The sequence below is a fragment of the Vulpes lagopus genome, chromosome 14 (genome assembly GCF_018345385.1).
Source record: "Vulpes lagopus strain Blue_001 chromosome 14, ASM1834538v1, whole genome shotgun sequence".
Taxonomy (NCBI): domain Eukaryota; kingdom Metazoa; phylum Chordata; class Mammalia; order Carnivora; family Canidae; genus Vulpes; species Vulpes lagopus.
Genome location: NC_054837.1, coordinates 4,848,799 through 4,865,516, shown reverse-complemented (window position 1 = coordinate 4,865,516; position 16,718 = coordinate 4,848,799). Strand labels below are relative to the sequence as shown.

Below are 16,718 nucleotides of genomic sequence, written 5' to 3'. Positions count from 1 at the left end.
TCAAGTGCTTATTGCCTACAGAGATTAATACACCCCTTAAAAATCAAAGGTACATGGAAAATTAAAAAAAAATTTTTTTTAATGGTCTGTAAGTTACAGAAGCGCCAGACTTCCACTCCAGCTGGCTGTTGAAGAAGGAAGGTGTTCATCACAACTCAAATATAACCACGTTCTCGAAAACAAGGCAAGGTGATTATTAGTCACGCTTGCCCACCTGTGAAATGCTGACTTGACTAATAGGTATGTTGGCTGACTACAGAGGAGGTTTGGGCATCTTGCCCAAGGTCATGGACAAATTTGCAATCTCCTCAAGCCATGTTCATTATCTTGCAAAATATCTGAAACCGTTTTTTTACTTAGAGACCTTCCAATAGCCCATGTAAGTGGGAGTCAGAAGATAAAATGAAAACATTTGACTCTGTAAACTTAGAGCTAATTTTTTAATACATGGGTCATGAGTCCTAATGAATAAATTTAGATATTTTAATGTAACTTTAGAGTCTACCTAGGATTACTTTTGGGGGGGGTGAACTTTGTGTGCATAAATTATATTAACCGATACACCCGATGCTTATCAAATGGAAAGCTAATTTCTTCACTGGGGAGAAGTCCTAAGAAGCGAGACCTGGACTTTTCTCTGGGGGGAATGTACAAACTTACTTGAGGGAACCAGATCCAGGCATAGGAGAGATCATAACCAATATTGGTAACGTGCTACAGATAGTGACACGGGGCAGAGAGCTGGCCCAGCAGACGGGACGAGAGCCTGGCCTCCAAGGGTGAACTCGGACTGAAAAGGTTGCAGATAAGTTGGTCCCAACACATCAGCACATGCATGTGTCACACGCCCCTGACCCTCCTCAATGGACTCCGAGTACCATGGTCTCTGCTACTTCTCCTGTGAAACTGCACATAAGGGGTTACCAGGACCTTTTTTTTTTTTTTTTTTTGCTTCCCATCCTATTCCCACTCTGCCCTCTGGTCTTTACATGAATGTTATTTGGCAGTGGCCTTGTTGGTCTGCTTTCTGCTTGATTTGGGTGCCTCTGAATCCAACTTCTGCCCCTCCTCAATTAGTCTTTATCAGCTATCACTGATCATCTCTGTTTAAGAGCCTGTAATAGAAACCGTTACATATCGCCCTTGGGAGTACTCTCCGTGGCCTGCGGGGCACAGCCTTCACCTGTATGTGTGCTTGACTTCCCTTTGACATTCTGCTTTAAAAAAAAAAAAATTATGAGAGAGCCAGAGACACAGGCAGAGGGAGAAGCAGGCTCCTTGCAGGGAGCCCACGTGGGACTTGACCCTGGGACTCCAGGATGATGCCCTGGGCTGAAGGCAGATGCTAAACTGCTGAGCCACCCCGGGACCCTACCCCCTGCCCCGACATTCTGCTTCTAAGGAGTCCTTGGGGTTCAGTGCAGTATGTATATATTTAATAGTACAACTATCTTCATTGCCACTGTTGTTAGGACAAAATTGGTTGGTGTATCCTAATTCATCCTTTGGAGGAAGACTTTGTATACTGGAAATACCTAGGAACTACCTAGGAATGATGATGGATACAGAATTTTTTTTTTTTTTTTTGTCTTGTAAGCATTCAAAATCTTTATGGTATATTCTTAAGTTGTTTTTTTTTTCTTTTGTCTTTAAGATTCTAGTAGCTTTTTGTTGCTCATATGTGAATCCCTGCTTCCTCTGCCTGGCTTCAAGGCACCTGCAGCAATTATACAGTGACCCTGCAGGGTCTCGGCCTTTGGGGACTGTGGTATCCCTGCCTGGACTCCCCTCTCCCCCCAACCCCAGCCCCCTCCCAGCCCTGCTCTTGGGCTCTCCCCAACAGATTTCCCCCACCCCTCAAGCTCTCTCCTAGCTCAGCTCCTGTCCCTTTTAAAAGCCTCTCCTCCTTATGAATCTTCCTGAACTGGCAGTCCTTTGTGGTCCTGTCCTCCAGTCCTAGGGTTTGTCTCAAGTAAACAGGTGTTCTGGAAAGGAGCCTGGATTCCACAGAGGAACTAGAATGTGGCTGGAGCACATCTGTGCTCGTTTTTTAGGATAGTTCATTTTTAAAAGATACTTGGAATGGAGCCATGTGTGCATCAGCCTTTGCTGCTTTGTTCATTTTCTCATTAACTGAACACTTTTTTTTTTTTTCCTCATACAACAAAGAGCAGACCAAGGGGGAAGTCATGTTCTAGTTTCTTAGCTTTGAAGAATTTTGCAAGGAAAAATTAGGGAACACTCAAAGATAGGGGTTTACTCTAGAACGCCTAGTCCCTCCCTTCTCTTTCCCTCCACTGCTGTCACTCGTGGTCCCTCCCCGCATGGTGCACCTGCAGCCTAGTACCGTGTGCCCCTGTCCTGTACCCCCGTACCTCAATCCATTACATCCAGCGGGCTTAGTTGAGAGAATTGTCCTCTTCAGTCTTTCCATGTTTGGCTCATTAAACCATAAACCGTCTCTACTAGCTTGTCTTGCACCAGCCCCTGTATAGTCTCCTTACCCTCTTCTCCGTGGGTACAGCCTGCCGATTGGCTTGCTTCATTTGTGTGCCCACTTAAAATGTTCTCTATTGTGAAAATCCGCAAAAAGACATAAAAATGGAGAGCATAGTACAAGGAGTGTCTTGGGTGCCCATCAGAGATTCAGTCACCGAGATTTTTGGTGTGTTCTTTGAAAACCTAAGCAGATCTTAAGTCATTGTTATAGATGCTATAGCATCTTTCCCCAAAACTTGTCTCTTAGTCGTGTGCTTAATAGATCAAGCGGTGGACTTCTGTGGTGCTCAGTTTCAACACTATTGTTCCTTGTCAAAGACCGTGGTATGTAAGACTAGAAATTAAAATTCAACAAACATACCTAGTCTAACTTCATGGGACAACTTTGGGCACAGGTTACAGTTTGTAAAAAGGAGCCTCGTGTAGAAATCCTTGGGCAATTATCATTTCTATTATTTGGAATGCAGCCTGAAGCCTGAAGATGGAGTTTTCACCTCTACTTTTTACAATTAAAACAGGATCATTTAAGTCCTTAACACCATTCTGGGTAATTACTAAGGAGTGTTATTAATTGTGAATCGTTCATTTTCTCTGAATGACTTTTTTTTTTTAATTCTACCAATAGTCTTGAAATTTAGTCTGATACTAAATTTGTTCAGTGGGTACTGAGGCATTCCCAGCCCTTCAGGACAGAAGAGCAATGAGAATCTTCCTGTTAGGCAATAATACTAAGTGGAAAATTATGAACTACATCTCGCCTGTAAGAATACCTGCCGCCTTCACGAAACAAGATAGCATGATGGTATCAGCTGTAGATGAAGGTTGATCATTTCCATACCTCTCCTGGATCCCTCACCTCTCCTGCATGATGTGGTTCACAGCTGAAATGGTCTAACTTTTTTTTTTTCCCTGTTTCCTTTTTCTCCTCTCCAGCTCTTGTAAATGTGAAACTCTGGGCCATCGATCGACAATGTTTCCAAACCATCATGATGAGGACGGGACTCATCAAGCATACCGAGTATATGGAATTTTTAAAAAGGTAGGATGCTCTCATTTCTTCTGCCGAGGGTGCTAATTGCCCATTCAACCCTCTTCTTTTGACTCACACCCCTCTTGGGCTGAATCTCCTACAAGTTTGTGGAAGCGCAAGGCTTTGGCCTGGTTTTCTCTCTGTTTCTGGTACCCATTTCCATGGTAGAATCAAGTTCTGATTAAGTCAGAACTTGAGTGTTTCATTGAACATCCTCTTGTGGAGGAGCAAGGCTCAGAGAAACCAAGAATTTGCTCGAACAAAATGGGATGTCGAGTCCATCCCTCACTATTTATCAGTTAATATGTCTGAGGTACCGCTTCTGACTGAATCCTCTCTTGGGTAAGACTCCATGTTAAAGGTCAGATCACGAAGATGGAAGAGTGCCAAGACCAAGCTCATTATCCTTTAATCCTGGGCTTAATGTCCCAAATTAAATTTGTTTTATGTCGCAGTTCTGAAATATCAAAAGCTTTTCTTGATAGCATGTATTATCATAATTCAGTCTAGCATGGAAATTGGAATAAAAGAAACAGCTTTTCATTTCTTAAGATTACACTGATATTTCCTCAAATGCCTGCCTTTGTCTCTGAGCTTAAAGAAAATACATTATTTTATCATTAAAAAGAATATTGACAACTTTTTCCCCCTCCAATAAATATTTTGTATTTTTCTTTTGAAAACTGAACCATCCTTAAGTAGTGATATACACTAGTAGTTAAAAGGTAGTGTAGTGTCAGTTAAGGTCTCATTTTTCAGAGCTAGAATGTTAAATGGGCTTTTTCTCTATATACATATTTGTGTGTGTGTGTGTGTGTGTGTGTGTAGAAATGGTTTCATTGGAGCTAAAAAATCAAAATGCCCTCTTGTTTCATCATGACACACACCTGTTGCATTTTCTTACGCAGGTTTAAGCCTTGATTTTATGTAGTTATTTTCTGATTCATTGTTTATACATATTTTTCATTTCCACATTTTTTTCTTTAAATTCCTGCTTGAAGGGACAATAAAATCATAATTTGAGGTCAAGTAATAATAGCTATATTTTCATTTATCAGTAGGGGGTTGGGATTTTCCTGGAACGTGACTGGATGAAACATTTAGAAGTAGAAATGTCAATTGCTGTTTGGAGTTTAGTATAGTTTGCAAGGGAATTATTCAGGTGCTGTGCATGTATCCATGTTTGTGTATAGGTCTGCGTGTGTATGTGGATCTGTATGTTGGCATGTGTCTGAGGGAATAGAAAGAGAACAGAGAGCAATAGGCTGAAGAAATAAAAAACTTAAAAATGCAAATTTAAAGTACAAGTCACGGATTTCTTCAGATGCAGCCTAATAGCCAAAGATCCCAGCTGGTAACTGATAAAATTCTAGCCTGTAGGGCAGAGCCTGTTAGGTGTGTCATGTACCTAAGCGTTGGGCACTTGAGGTGTAGGTTTCAGCTTCCATAGTTTTGTTTTCTCCAGAAAATGGAGTAAGCATCCACACGTGCTCCCATGACACACAGAAACCTTTCCAGAGCCCTAGTTGAGGCCATGACGTCTCACTGTAATCTAATTGAGCGTGCGTGTATTTCCAACGGAATTTTGGTAGTATTTTCAGAGCCATGTACATTTGTTGTTCTGCTCTGGCAGTTCAAACCTTGAACAATAAAAGTTGGTTCTCCAGGATGTGGGAACATGCCTAGTTGGCCAGCTTAGAGCAGGTGAAGTCCAACTGGTTGAAGGGGATGTAGACATAGACTGTCACTGTCCCTCCGGCCACATCCTTTGTGAAGGCCGCACTGGGCTGGGAGCCTGGAGAGGTGACAAGGTGACAGCATGGCCTGGGGTCAGCCATCATCGTCCTAAATGAAGACTGTGGTTACCTGGTTCTCTCTAACCCTTCCATGGCTCCCAACTGCTCTTGAACTATGCACAGGCTCATTGGCTGGACATCCAAGGAGCCCCCAAAGCCACTTGAGCCTGCTTGTCCAGCTTGGAGGCTTCTTGTCCTGGAAAACCCAAAAGTTCCCTGTGCTCAGCCAGTCCCTCAGCCCCTGTGCTTTAATAAAACTCACTGCCAATGTCCCTGCACCTTTATTTCTCTTCCATCAGTGTTCAAATTTTATTTTTATGATCCTACCAAAAGCTGCCCCTTGCATCACTAGTAACCTCATTCCACCAAGAAGTAACGTTTCCCTTGTGTGAACTTCATCTCTACCGTGTGTCTCAATTTTTATTTTACTACAACTTAACTGCTAAACTTACTTCTAGGCTGTAAACTTTTCTTAAGCATCTTGTTATTCTTTGGCACAAAACTGATTTTGTAGATAATTTATATACAGTAAGGAGGGCCCAGTGCATAGTTCTCAGGGCCCAAAGATAAGTGAAAATTCAGGGCTCCTTTTATCCAAAAATTAAATAAATCAATGAATGTATGGATGTTAGAAACAATAGAAATGTTAGAAATATCAAGACCATCACAGCATAGTGTTAAACCAAGCATAGGCATCTTCTAAGCTTGGGACCTGTACTGTTGCCTGAGTTGTACACTCATGAAGCTGAATGAGTAAATAAGATTCCCCTCTCCTTTACTTTTCCAAGCTAACTATACTTAATGCCCTTTATTTTGTAGGACCGTTAAGAGGTGTGTATAATAGTCCCAAACGAAATGATACTGTTAAAAACTTGAGCAAAATTAAGTAAAATCTTCTATCATAACTTAATAGTTTTTTGGGGGGCGGGGGGAGGCACCCAGGTGGCTCAGTGGTTGAGTTTCTGCCTTCAGCTTAGGTCATGATCCCAGCGTCGTGGGATCAAGTCCCCCATGGGGATCCCCTCTGGGAGCCTACTTCTCCCTCTATCTCTCCCTCTTTCTGTGTGTCTCATGAATAAATTAATAAAATATTTTAAAAATAGATTTTAGGGCAGCCCCGGTGGCACAGTAGTTTAGCACCACCTGCAGCCTGTGGCATGATCCTGGAGACCCGGGATCGAGTCCCATGTCAGGCTCCCTGCATGGAGCCTGCTTTTCCCTCTGCCTGTGACTCTGCGCCTCTCTCTCTCTCTCTCTCTCTCTCTCTCTCTATATATATATATATATATATATATATATATATATATATATATATATATATATATAAAATAAAAAATTAGTTTTTATTTCCCTATTTTTGTCAAATTTGCTTATCACTCTTAAATTGTATAAAATTTTATGTAGTCAAGTCAATCAACTTTTCCTTTTATGGCTTCATGTGTAGAAAGGCTCTTTAAAAAAAAAAAATAATTTAGAGAGAAGCCAGGTGGACAAGGAGGGGCATAAAGAGAGACTCCTTTGTCTGCAGAGAGCCCAACATGGGCATGGATCCCTGGGACTCCAGGATCATGACCTGAGCTGAAGGCAGACACTTTAACTGAGCCACCCAGGTGGTGCTGCTAGAGAGACTCCTTTTATGGTAATATATAAAAATATGGACTTAGTACTTTGACATTCTCTCTTTTTTTTTGTTTTTGTTTTTTAGTTTTTAGATTTTACTTATTCATGAAAGACACGGGGGCGGGGGGCAGAGACACAGGCAGAGGGAGAAGCAGGCTCCTTGTGAGGAGTCCAATGCGGGATTCGATCCCAGGGCCCTGGGATCACGCCCTGAGCCGAAGGCAGATGCTCAGCCGCTGAGCCACCCAGGCACCCCTTTGACATTCTCCTATAGCAACCTGAGTGGGGGGAGTGAGAAGGAGTGTTTTTCTCTAATGCGTTTGCTAAATCATTCATCTCCAGCTTTCTACCTTAGATACTTACACTTTACATTGTGTTAAGGAGTTAAAGCAATTGAGATACACCCAGAAAAATAACAAATCTGAAAAAACAATCTCCTGGCACTGCTCGTCTGTCTCCTCATGCCATGCTTCCTTGTTATTTTTCGAAACAGACAGTAGGTGTAGTGGGTGAGAAAACGCAACACACCAGGCATATACATGTTCTGCCAAAATGCATAGATTTTTCGTTATTATCGAAGTTGGTTTTTATTTTCACTCCAGTGCGTTTACCCATGTCGTAGCTCCCAGTCATGTGGGTTGACCTCCTTTTCGCTATTGAATGCCACATCAAACTCTGATTCTATCTCTTTAATCAACTTTGCCATTTCTCTCTTATGCCTCTTTGACATTCCCTGATGTAAACACAGATGTTCCTCTGCAGGCATAGCGCACACACATACACACGCACACAAATATTCAAGGGGCAGTGCTGCTAAGCAGGGCATGGTTGCTCTAGCTCCCGTGGTGATTTTTTGCCAGTTGTGAGCATTTGCATCCTCTTTGGCTACTGGAAAATGCTGCTTTATAAGATGGATTCTTAAAAATGAGCCAAATAGCTGCCAGAGTTAATTTGCGTTTCCTTTTTCTGAGCTGCTCTTGGCACTGGCATCTATCCCAAGGAGCCGCAAGATGCAGCTGCGTGGCCACTGGGTGGGCTTCTTGGAACTAGGATGACATTACAGCAATGATCGTGAACTTCTATTTATGTCCCTTGCCTCACTGACAAAGGAGAGATGAGGAACATTTGGAATTTAAGTGTGGACTTAGTGTGGACCCTGTTCTGGAAAACATGGTCTTCATTCGCGAAGGGATCTTTTGGTAACGCAGATGTGCTCATGCTCTCTTCCTGCACAAAGCCTTTCCGTGGCTCCTGACCACCCCTAAGATAAAGCCTGGGTCTTGGAAGCTCCTGCCTTCCAGGGCTGCTTCTGGCCTTCACCGATTCCTATCATTCTCCTTGTTCTTCCTCATTCTCTCTGCTCCAACACAGGGCATTCTTTCGTCGCCTCCATGTCCATGTGAGCCACGGGGCCCTCACAGTGGAGCTCATTCCAAAAGATGCCTCTCGCTTTGAATGGATAGATTTCCCAGGGTGACCTGTTGTATGGAGCATAGAGTGTACCCGCTGGGGCAGGAAAAAAAATGAATCTGATCTCCCTCAAATAACTAGAAATCTCTGCTTTGTCCTCTTCACAGTTGAAAGAGACACTGATGGTATTAGCCACCAAGCTGCCCATGATGATCTCAATAAATAGAATATTTAAGCTTGGAGATCTTGAAAGTCTTGGACGTCTTGGTTCCTAGCAAACTTTCTAATCATAAAGAACATGGAGGTATTTTTCAGTTTTAAAAATACCAGTCATGTGGTTTGGATCTTGGGGCAGAAGTGGTGAGATCTCCTCCAGGAATACCTAGTCAGTGGAAGCTGAGTGATAACAAAGCCCAAAGCTAATGGCCCCTGTGAGAGTCTTAGGGGCATCTATGTTCAATGAGTCCAGGTGATGAGTGGGCCTTCAGCAAATCTTACAGCTGCTTAGAACACTTCCTGCTGCCACATTTGATGCAGCTGTGTCATTTATTCCTTATTTCCATCTCTGGAGAGTAAGCCTCAAATATGGTTTGTTCTTTTTCTTCTCTGAAACAATAATGCTTGTATACACATCTAATATATAATTGAATAAATATGCTACTTGCACGTGCGTTTTAGGAAAGTGATAACCACCCTACTCCAAAAGAGGATGTTGAATTGAGACCTCATGGCATCCTGTTTTTATCAGAATGACCTTTGCCACGAGGATAAATTCATTTTGGGTTGGCTCCATGACCTCTGCCTAGAGTCTATACCTAAACCAAAACTTCCCTGAAGCTTCTCTTTCATTATTTTATGTTTTTATCCCTGGCCACTAGTAGGGGCCTATGTAATGGCCTGTGTGGTCTGACACCTCAATGAGGATTAAAAAAAAATTAGGTTTACAAAAATGTAAGACCTAATGTAATCTAATCTCTGCACCTTTTTCAAGTGAAGCAACAGAGTCTTGAGCCAAAATGAGCTCACATTTAGTAAACCACAACTCAAGTTATGAATTCCCGTTCTGGGTGCCGTGCTGTACCTAGACTCGGGCTCCTGGTGTATATTCCAGTGGAAGCTCCTCACTATGGCAAACTTACTGTGGAGTAGTAGTTAGTAATATATATATTTTTTCTCTCCACAAAGGTAATTTCCTTATATAAGTAACTTGATACTTAGATTTTTTTTCTATATTCCACATGTTTTTACTCTTAATCTTAGTATAATGAGATTTCTAAAACCCTTGCAAACTTTCCTTCTCTGATCTAATTTGAAAACATAACTTTGTATTCTTATAACTCTATTCAACAGGTTACCTTGTTCTGAGATTCATATTCTATATTTTTACAAATATGTAGAATAATCAGGAAGATGTTCATTTAGAGTTCATAGAGTAGACTATAACGTGGTAAGGGATAGGAGAGGTCACTCATCTTGCCCATGAGACCAGTGAGCTTTGAGTTTCCCAAAGTCATGTGGAAAGTTGATCATATAATTATGTAGCTCTGCTCCTAGGAGAATTGGAAATTCGGCTGCCCTGTAATGTCAAAGGTCTCCAGTTCAAAATCTCCAGGGTAAAATTGTCCACAATCTATACTAAACACATTTTCTAGTGTTTCATAATTCTTCTGGGATATTTGGGTTTCTTTTAACTTTTTTGTTGTTGTTGTTGAAATATAGTTGACACACAGTAGTTTCAGTTATACAACACTGATTCCACATCTCTAAGTTATGCTATACTCCCCACCTGCATAGCTACCATCTGTCCCCACACAACACTACTACGATATCCTGGACTATATATCCCTGTGCTCTAACCATCATTCACATGACTTCTTCACTCCTCTAGAATGTTCTGCAACGCTCCTGCTAAAGTTGTCCTATTCTCCATATAAAAACTGCACACAGCTACACTTGCCATGTTAATTTTGAATGACGTGGGGTGGGACCTGAAAATTCACATTTTTACAATAACAGCAAATATTTGTGTATGTGCCAAGCAGTGTTCAGAACACTTGATGCATCATTTAGTCCTTAACAAAAACGTATAAAGTGATAACATAATTTCCATTTTACTGATAAGAAAATGAGGTCAAAGAGTTAAAGTTCCTCAGCTAGTCATATGTAGAGCCAGTTGTCTCAGAACCAATACTCAGACTCTGCGCCATACTGTTTCCGGAACTGCAGGCTACTCAGACATCAGGTCTAGCCCATTCCTGGTCTTCTCAACAAACTGGTGTTGATTCTGCCCAGAGATTTGAGCAGTTGGTTGACTTTGTTGTTGGTGTACCTGGGTTTCCTCTTCACTGTGTTATTCTAACAGCACCCTTCCCCCAGAACCTCAGCAATCTTTTGTTTGCTCTCCCCATCCCCCACCCCCACCTCAGGCCATGTTCTCAGAAATCAATGCTCAGCAACAGCATAAAGAGCTGTCACTTTGAACCCTGGTAAATAAAAGTGGTGTCCTAGAATTGCATAGGCTCAGTGGAGGAGCCTTCTGGTGTTGGGGAAAGCCACCACCTGTGCAGAAGCAGGCACCATCCTTTCTGAAAGGGATATTAAATGAGGCAGAGCTCAGGATCCTTGCCTCCTGGCATCAGATGTTCAGGCAGTGGTGATTCCAGCTTGGCTTCCTGTCTCTTGCCTGGAGTTCTCAAGCACGGGTGGTGGTCTTTAAGCAAGACCCATTCTTGCTTATGCTGTGTCCTGCGATCTCTTGAGGAACTGGGCTGTTTGGATGTTTACTGAGAGTAGCTTTGGTAGACCTTAGCCTGAAGGAATCAAGATACTACTTTGGGGGCACAACGTCTATAAGGACAATAAGGTCATCTAATGAACTTGAGATATTCGTGGAACATCAACATCATGATCCCACTTCCCCCAGATTATTCTCCTATATTTTATAGAGAGAGATGGTAAAGGAAAGCTTCTATAGAAATGGTTTTAGGGATTTTAGGCTTTTTTTTTTTTTTTTTTTTTTTTTTTTTTTTTTTTGCTTTAAAGAAGCTACAGACCTATTAAGCTCTTAAGCTTTGAGCTTTAATAGAACTTTTCTAGAAGATTGTGAAGCTTGCATTTGAATTTAGCTTGATACAGCTGGCATAGTTTAAATTTGAAGGGAAATAATGCAGGGGATAAAAGAGGCCCTTTGTCCCGCCCTCCCCCCCCCCATGCCCGTTGGCCTGTTCAGTTCATGCTGTGGTAGCAGATCCACTCTCCTTAAAGATGACACCAGGGACAGATAAATGTACAAGTGGCCTTTCATTTTATGATGTCATTGAGCATTTGCACGGATGTCTCCATATTGATCCTTTTTTTTTTTTTAAAGGAACTGCAGGGGCACCTGGGTGGGCATTGTTGGTTAAGCATGATTCTGGATTCTTTTTTTTTTTTTTTTTTTCTTTTGGCTCAGGTCATGAGATCGAGCCTTATGTCAGGCTCTGATGCTCTGAAGAATGGCATCGGCTTGAGAGTCTCCCTCTGTCCTTTCTCCTCATGCTCTTTCTCTCCAGCCTCTTTTTAAAAAGTGTGATCTATGATCTTTGCATATTACATATTGATAATAAAAATCCTACATGTGTCTTATATAGCACACTCACCTCCACATGTGTATATTTCTTCTAACCCTCACAAATAATAGGATACCAGATTATGGGGTTTGTGGCTAAAAATCTCCCATTGAAGTCAAACAGTGCACCTCCTACAGATCATCTTGCTTGGTCCTGGGGAAGATGAGGCTTCAGCCAAGAGACTTATCTTGGCTCTCCTGGAGTCTGGGCTGGCGGGCATGAATCCATGTGGGAATGGTTGGCTATCTTTCCATCCCTATGGCCCTAAGAATAGTTTCTCAACACCATGGGGGGTCTGCAGTCAAAGCAGCATGGGGACAGTTGGATACTACTCCATGTCATTGTAGGTTTGAACCTTTGAAGTCATTCCTCTAGCTAGGCTCCTTTAATTTCTGTATCTTTCACATTGAGCCTATGTTGGTGCTTCTGAGAGGGAGTCCTTTTTCCATAAGAGATGATTCTATAATGAATAGATTCAGAAGGATGCCACAAGCTACTAGAGAAATGAAGGTAGATTTCTGGCATCCCAGTCCCCTGGATTTCTCCACTTGATAGAGAAACTTACTTGCTTACAATTGGAGAGGAAGCCAAGAATCTGGAGTGGAGATGAAGAAATGCCATTGAGGGCAGATAAACATTGGGGTGACTTTGACAAAATGTCTTAGTTTATAATCCATCCCAGGTAGAGGAGAGAGCATCAGTTTGCTTAGAAAAAGCAAGATGTGGACTGTGCATCATGGGTCCTGTTTTTAGTTTGCTGTGGGTTTTGTTTTGTTTGGGCTTGGAATGAAGCTAGTCAGAATGTATTTACCAATAAGTTTTCCCAAGGTGGAGTCCTCAGCTTAGCATCTGGCTGTTATGCATTATGGGCATCTTGGAACCAGACTGTCCTGCATCTCTGCTTTGTGGAGAGTGCCGAGGAAAGGGTTGCCATCAGAGGGAGCACGTGGCTTGATGTTTTGAAATAGGGGCTGATTTGTGACTACCCCCCTACAGTGAGGGTGTTTGGATAGCAGCGAGGAAAACCAGGGAGAAAACAAAGTGGTCCATACCTGCTGCTGCTTTACGGACATCATGTCGCTGGATTCTGATGAGCTCCTTTGAGAGAGTTGGTGCTCTCTCCCTCTCTGATTTGAGGAGGAGACTGGAGTTTTGAAAATGACCACCGTTCCCACCATCAGTCAGCTAGATTCCAAATCAGACCCACTCCCAAAGTCCTTGTTCTTGTCATAACATGAGGCCAACTTCCTGAAAAGGGGTAATGTCAGAAATATCAAAGTGTCAGTATTTAGCCTTTATTTTCTCTAATAGAATAAATATACCAATTGATGATCCTGCAGAAAATTCATTGCGAGGATGAATGATGGTCCCCAAAATTGTTGCAAATGTATTTGACACATTTCAACCATTGTAGAAAGTCCCTCAGGGGTATGTGTATGAATATCCATCTACATATGGATCTTGAGGTTTTCTTAAAGACAGGAAGATTTCTTTTTTCTTAGAAATCTCCTAATGAGCCTGTCATTTTAAAATTTACTTTGTATGTCTACAAGAAGTAATGGCCTGTTTGTGCTGAAGCCTAGGACAATTCCAACTGAGAGTAGGACTTGAGTTTTCCTAGGCATCTACAGAGACTTTAAAGTGATACAGTACTTTTCAAGGAATTAAATGAATTTTATTTTCCCATTGGACTGCATGGGGTCAAGTAGGTAAACATTGTATTCCATGTTCGGGAAAAACTCTTTAAGTGCTCTGGTCTGTTGTGCAAACACAGACACATGAAAGTTGACTTGAAACATGGATTTGTTTTATTTTTCTTTTTGAGAGACATAAAATCTACAAGTAGATCTAACACAAACGTGGCCAAGATTTAGTGCAATAAAAGAAAACTTACAAATCAAGGACTTTAATTCTAGAGAATTTGGAGTTCTTAAACTTAATGATAAAGTTTAGGTACAAACAATATATGATCAAAATGTTTTTTTCTTATTTAAACAAGTATATATTGCTATGTTAAAGATAGTCCTTTCAGACACTTGTCACCCAAGGTGAAAAGTGTGCCGAGTATTTAGTAGCAGTGATTGAACCACTTGGCAAAATCAAGAGTTCTGTATATTGGACATGTAGAATTAGCTCAAATCAGGCTTTTTAAGAGTAAACACATAAAAACTAACTTTTTGTATTGGGTAAATCTGTGAAAATTAGAGTCTCCTCTAGAAAATATTTTTCGTTTATTTAGCCCAGCTTAAAGGTTTGTTGTTTGCCTTAACATGATCGCTCAGCCATCTTCACTCTGTTGACCCCAGCTCTGGTCTGCAGGATCCCCACAGTTGGTTAGTAGGGGTCTCCAGCCCTGAACCATCTTCTACTTCAGTGTGATGCTCTCTAACATAATTAGACGAGAGAGCATTTGTTGTGTTGTTTTGTTTTTCTAATTAAGCTTTCCGGAAGGACTTAATTCTTCATAGCTCTTGCCTGATTGTTCTGACATCTACGTATATGCTGGGCCACTTCAAATAGTTCTTTTTCCAGATCAGCTTTACGATGATCTCCTTCTACCACACTTTGGCATATCCTACTATTTTCTTAAAAAATAATCCAAATAATGAAAGGTTTTATTTCAGAAGTCTTTGTTCATTGTCGGTGGAGAGATAAAGATAACTTCATTATATATATATATATACATATATATATATATACATATATATATATACACACACACACACACACACACACGCACATATAAAATTTTAAAAGATTTATTTATTCATGAGAGACACACACAGGCACAGAGACACAGGCAGAGGGAGAAGCAGGCTTCCTGAGGCGCCCCCAATGTGGGACTCAATCCCGGGACTCCGGGGTCATCCCCTGAGCTGAAGGCAGACGCTCAACCACTGAGCCACCCAGGCGTCATGATAACATCACTTTAGACTAAGTTTCCACTGGAAAATAGGTTAGGGCATTGCTTTCCTTGTTTGGATTACATAAGGACATGCTGGGGAAGCCCTGGCTCACCCCAAAGGTAGCCCACTCCACTGGCTCTAGACTTCCATGGTCTTGCGCCTCGCTCTTTCTGAAGATCATCTGGCAGCCTTTTATCCTTACAGAAGAAGGTTCTTAAATTCAAAATAAGACAGAATTTTTCAAAGCAGGCTTTGGAATTAACAATTGTGCAGTAACACTGCAGAATAGACCTGGAGAACTTCAGAACTCTGTGGCTTTTTTTTTCTCCCCTGATCTTTTAGTCTGAGCCGTATGTTTGATGTATCTTACTCAAGCCCTGGACGTTTGCTATCCAGAAATTACAGCATCCATAAACCCTTTTAATACTAACTTTGTTGTCAAGTCCTCTCACATCTGTGTTTCCATCTACCGTGCTACTTTGACTCACAAACCTGCCTATAGTCCTGTTCTGGTCTCACATGGCACATCTGTGGCTGCTACCAACACTTGTGAATTTGGTTTCTGCAGAGGTGAAGTTGAGTGAGGTAAAAATAGAGGGTGGTATCTTGGGGTATCAAGAAAGAACCATGTGGTCTGGGGGAGTAAGTGGCCCTGTGGCTGGAATGGGATATTGGTGAAGGAGCCAGAGTTCAAACCGGGCAAGTCTTAATAGCCTCGCAGGCATGTAGGGGTGGATCTAGAGTTTATGTGCCGCCAGAGGTATCTGCTTCAGACAGAGAATATGGATGGACCACACTGAAATGTCACTTTAACTTAAATATCTTGAAACCCCAAGCAAAAGCCATAACTTGAAGACACCTGAAGTCAAGAATAAACTGCTAACCATTGAGATTTAAGAGCATCTTAATCATGAAAAATGAGGCATCGTTTCAAATAGGCATGGGCTCTCAATTGATTTAACGGTTACACATTAAAAACAAGATGTATGCTTCATGTTATTAAAGTTCTAAAAAATAGGGAAAAGAATTTGTCATGTTATTTTCCAAAGAGGTCTACTGTCAGCATTTGAGAATTTTACTCCCAGTTGAGAATTGTGCCTAATTTTGTTCACGATGCATGCATGGTTTTTAATGCTGCTATTAAGGTAACATCACACCCTTCTAGGTTATTTAATAGTAAGACTTAAAAAAATTTTTTTTTCAGATTTTATTTATTTGAGAGAATGAGAGCGAGCAAGCAAGCATGAGTGCATGGGTAGGGGCAGAGGGAGAAGCAGACTTGATCCACAGACTCCTAGATCATGACCTGAGCTGAGGGCAATCACTTAACCAACTGAGCCACCCAGGGGCCCCCTCACTTTACACCTTTTACCAACAGAGCTGCTGGAAACCTTCTTCACCATGTTTTTTTGGTGAATGTTGGTCCTCATTACTCTTGAGTGGAATAAAGTTTGATTCAAAGAGTATATATGACAGTGCCATATAATTTCCTTGTATTTCAACCAATTTTTACTCCCACCAACGATATGAAAACTTGTTCCAAATCCACACCAACATTTGGTACTTTTAAATCTTGTTAATTTTACTTGGCTAAAACATTTTAATGAAATTAAATATCACATAATATCCTAATCATTTTGAGTGCACAGCTCATTAACAAAAAAATTTTAGCATCCTGTCCACTGTATCTTTAGTATTTCATAGAATATATATTCCTTTATAAATTAAAACAGGTACAGCTGAACTAAAACATGTAGAAAATAAGATTTTTGAAAAGGCAAGATAATTAGAATTAGTAATATTTCCTGCATCAGCTCCATAGAACGTCTTACACAACTTATGCACAAAG

The 16,718-nt window shown here is 41.3% G+C and overlaps 1 protein-coding gene across 2 annotated transcripts in view; it reads left to right on the top strand.

Annotated features, from left to right (window-relative positions):
* Window positions 1-16,718, top strand: part of PRKG1 (protein kinase cGMP-dependent 1) — a 1,197,769-nt gene that overhangs the window by 761,001 nt on the left and 420,050 nt on the right. For both annotated transcript variants that reach the window (XM_041728585.1, XM_041728584.1), the window contains exon 4: window positions 3,433-3,538. In XM_041728585.1, coding sequence (XP_041584519.1) covers window positions 3,433-3,538 — 106 coding nt within the window. The remainder of the gene's footprint in view (window positions 1-3,432; window positions 3,539-16,718) is intronic.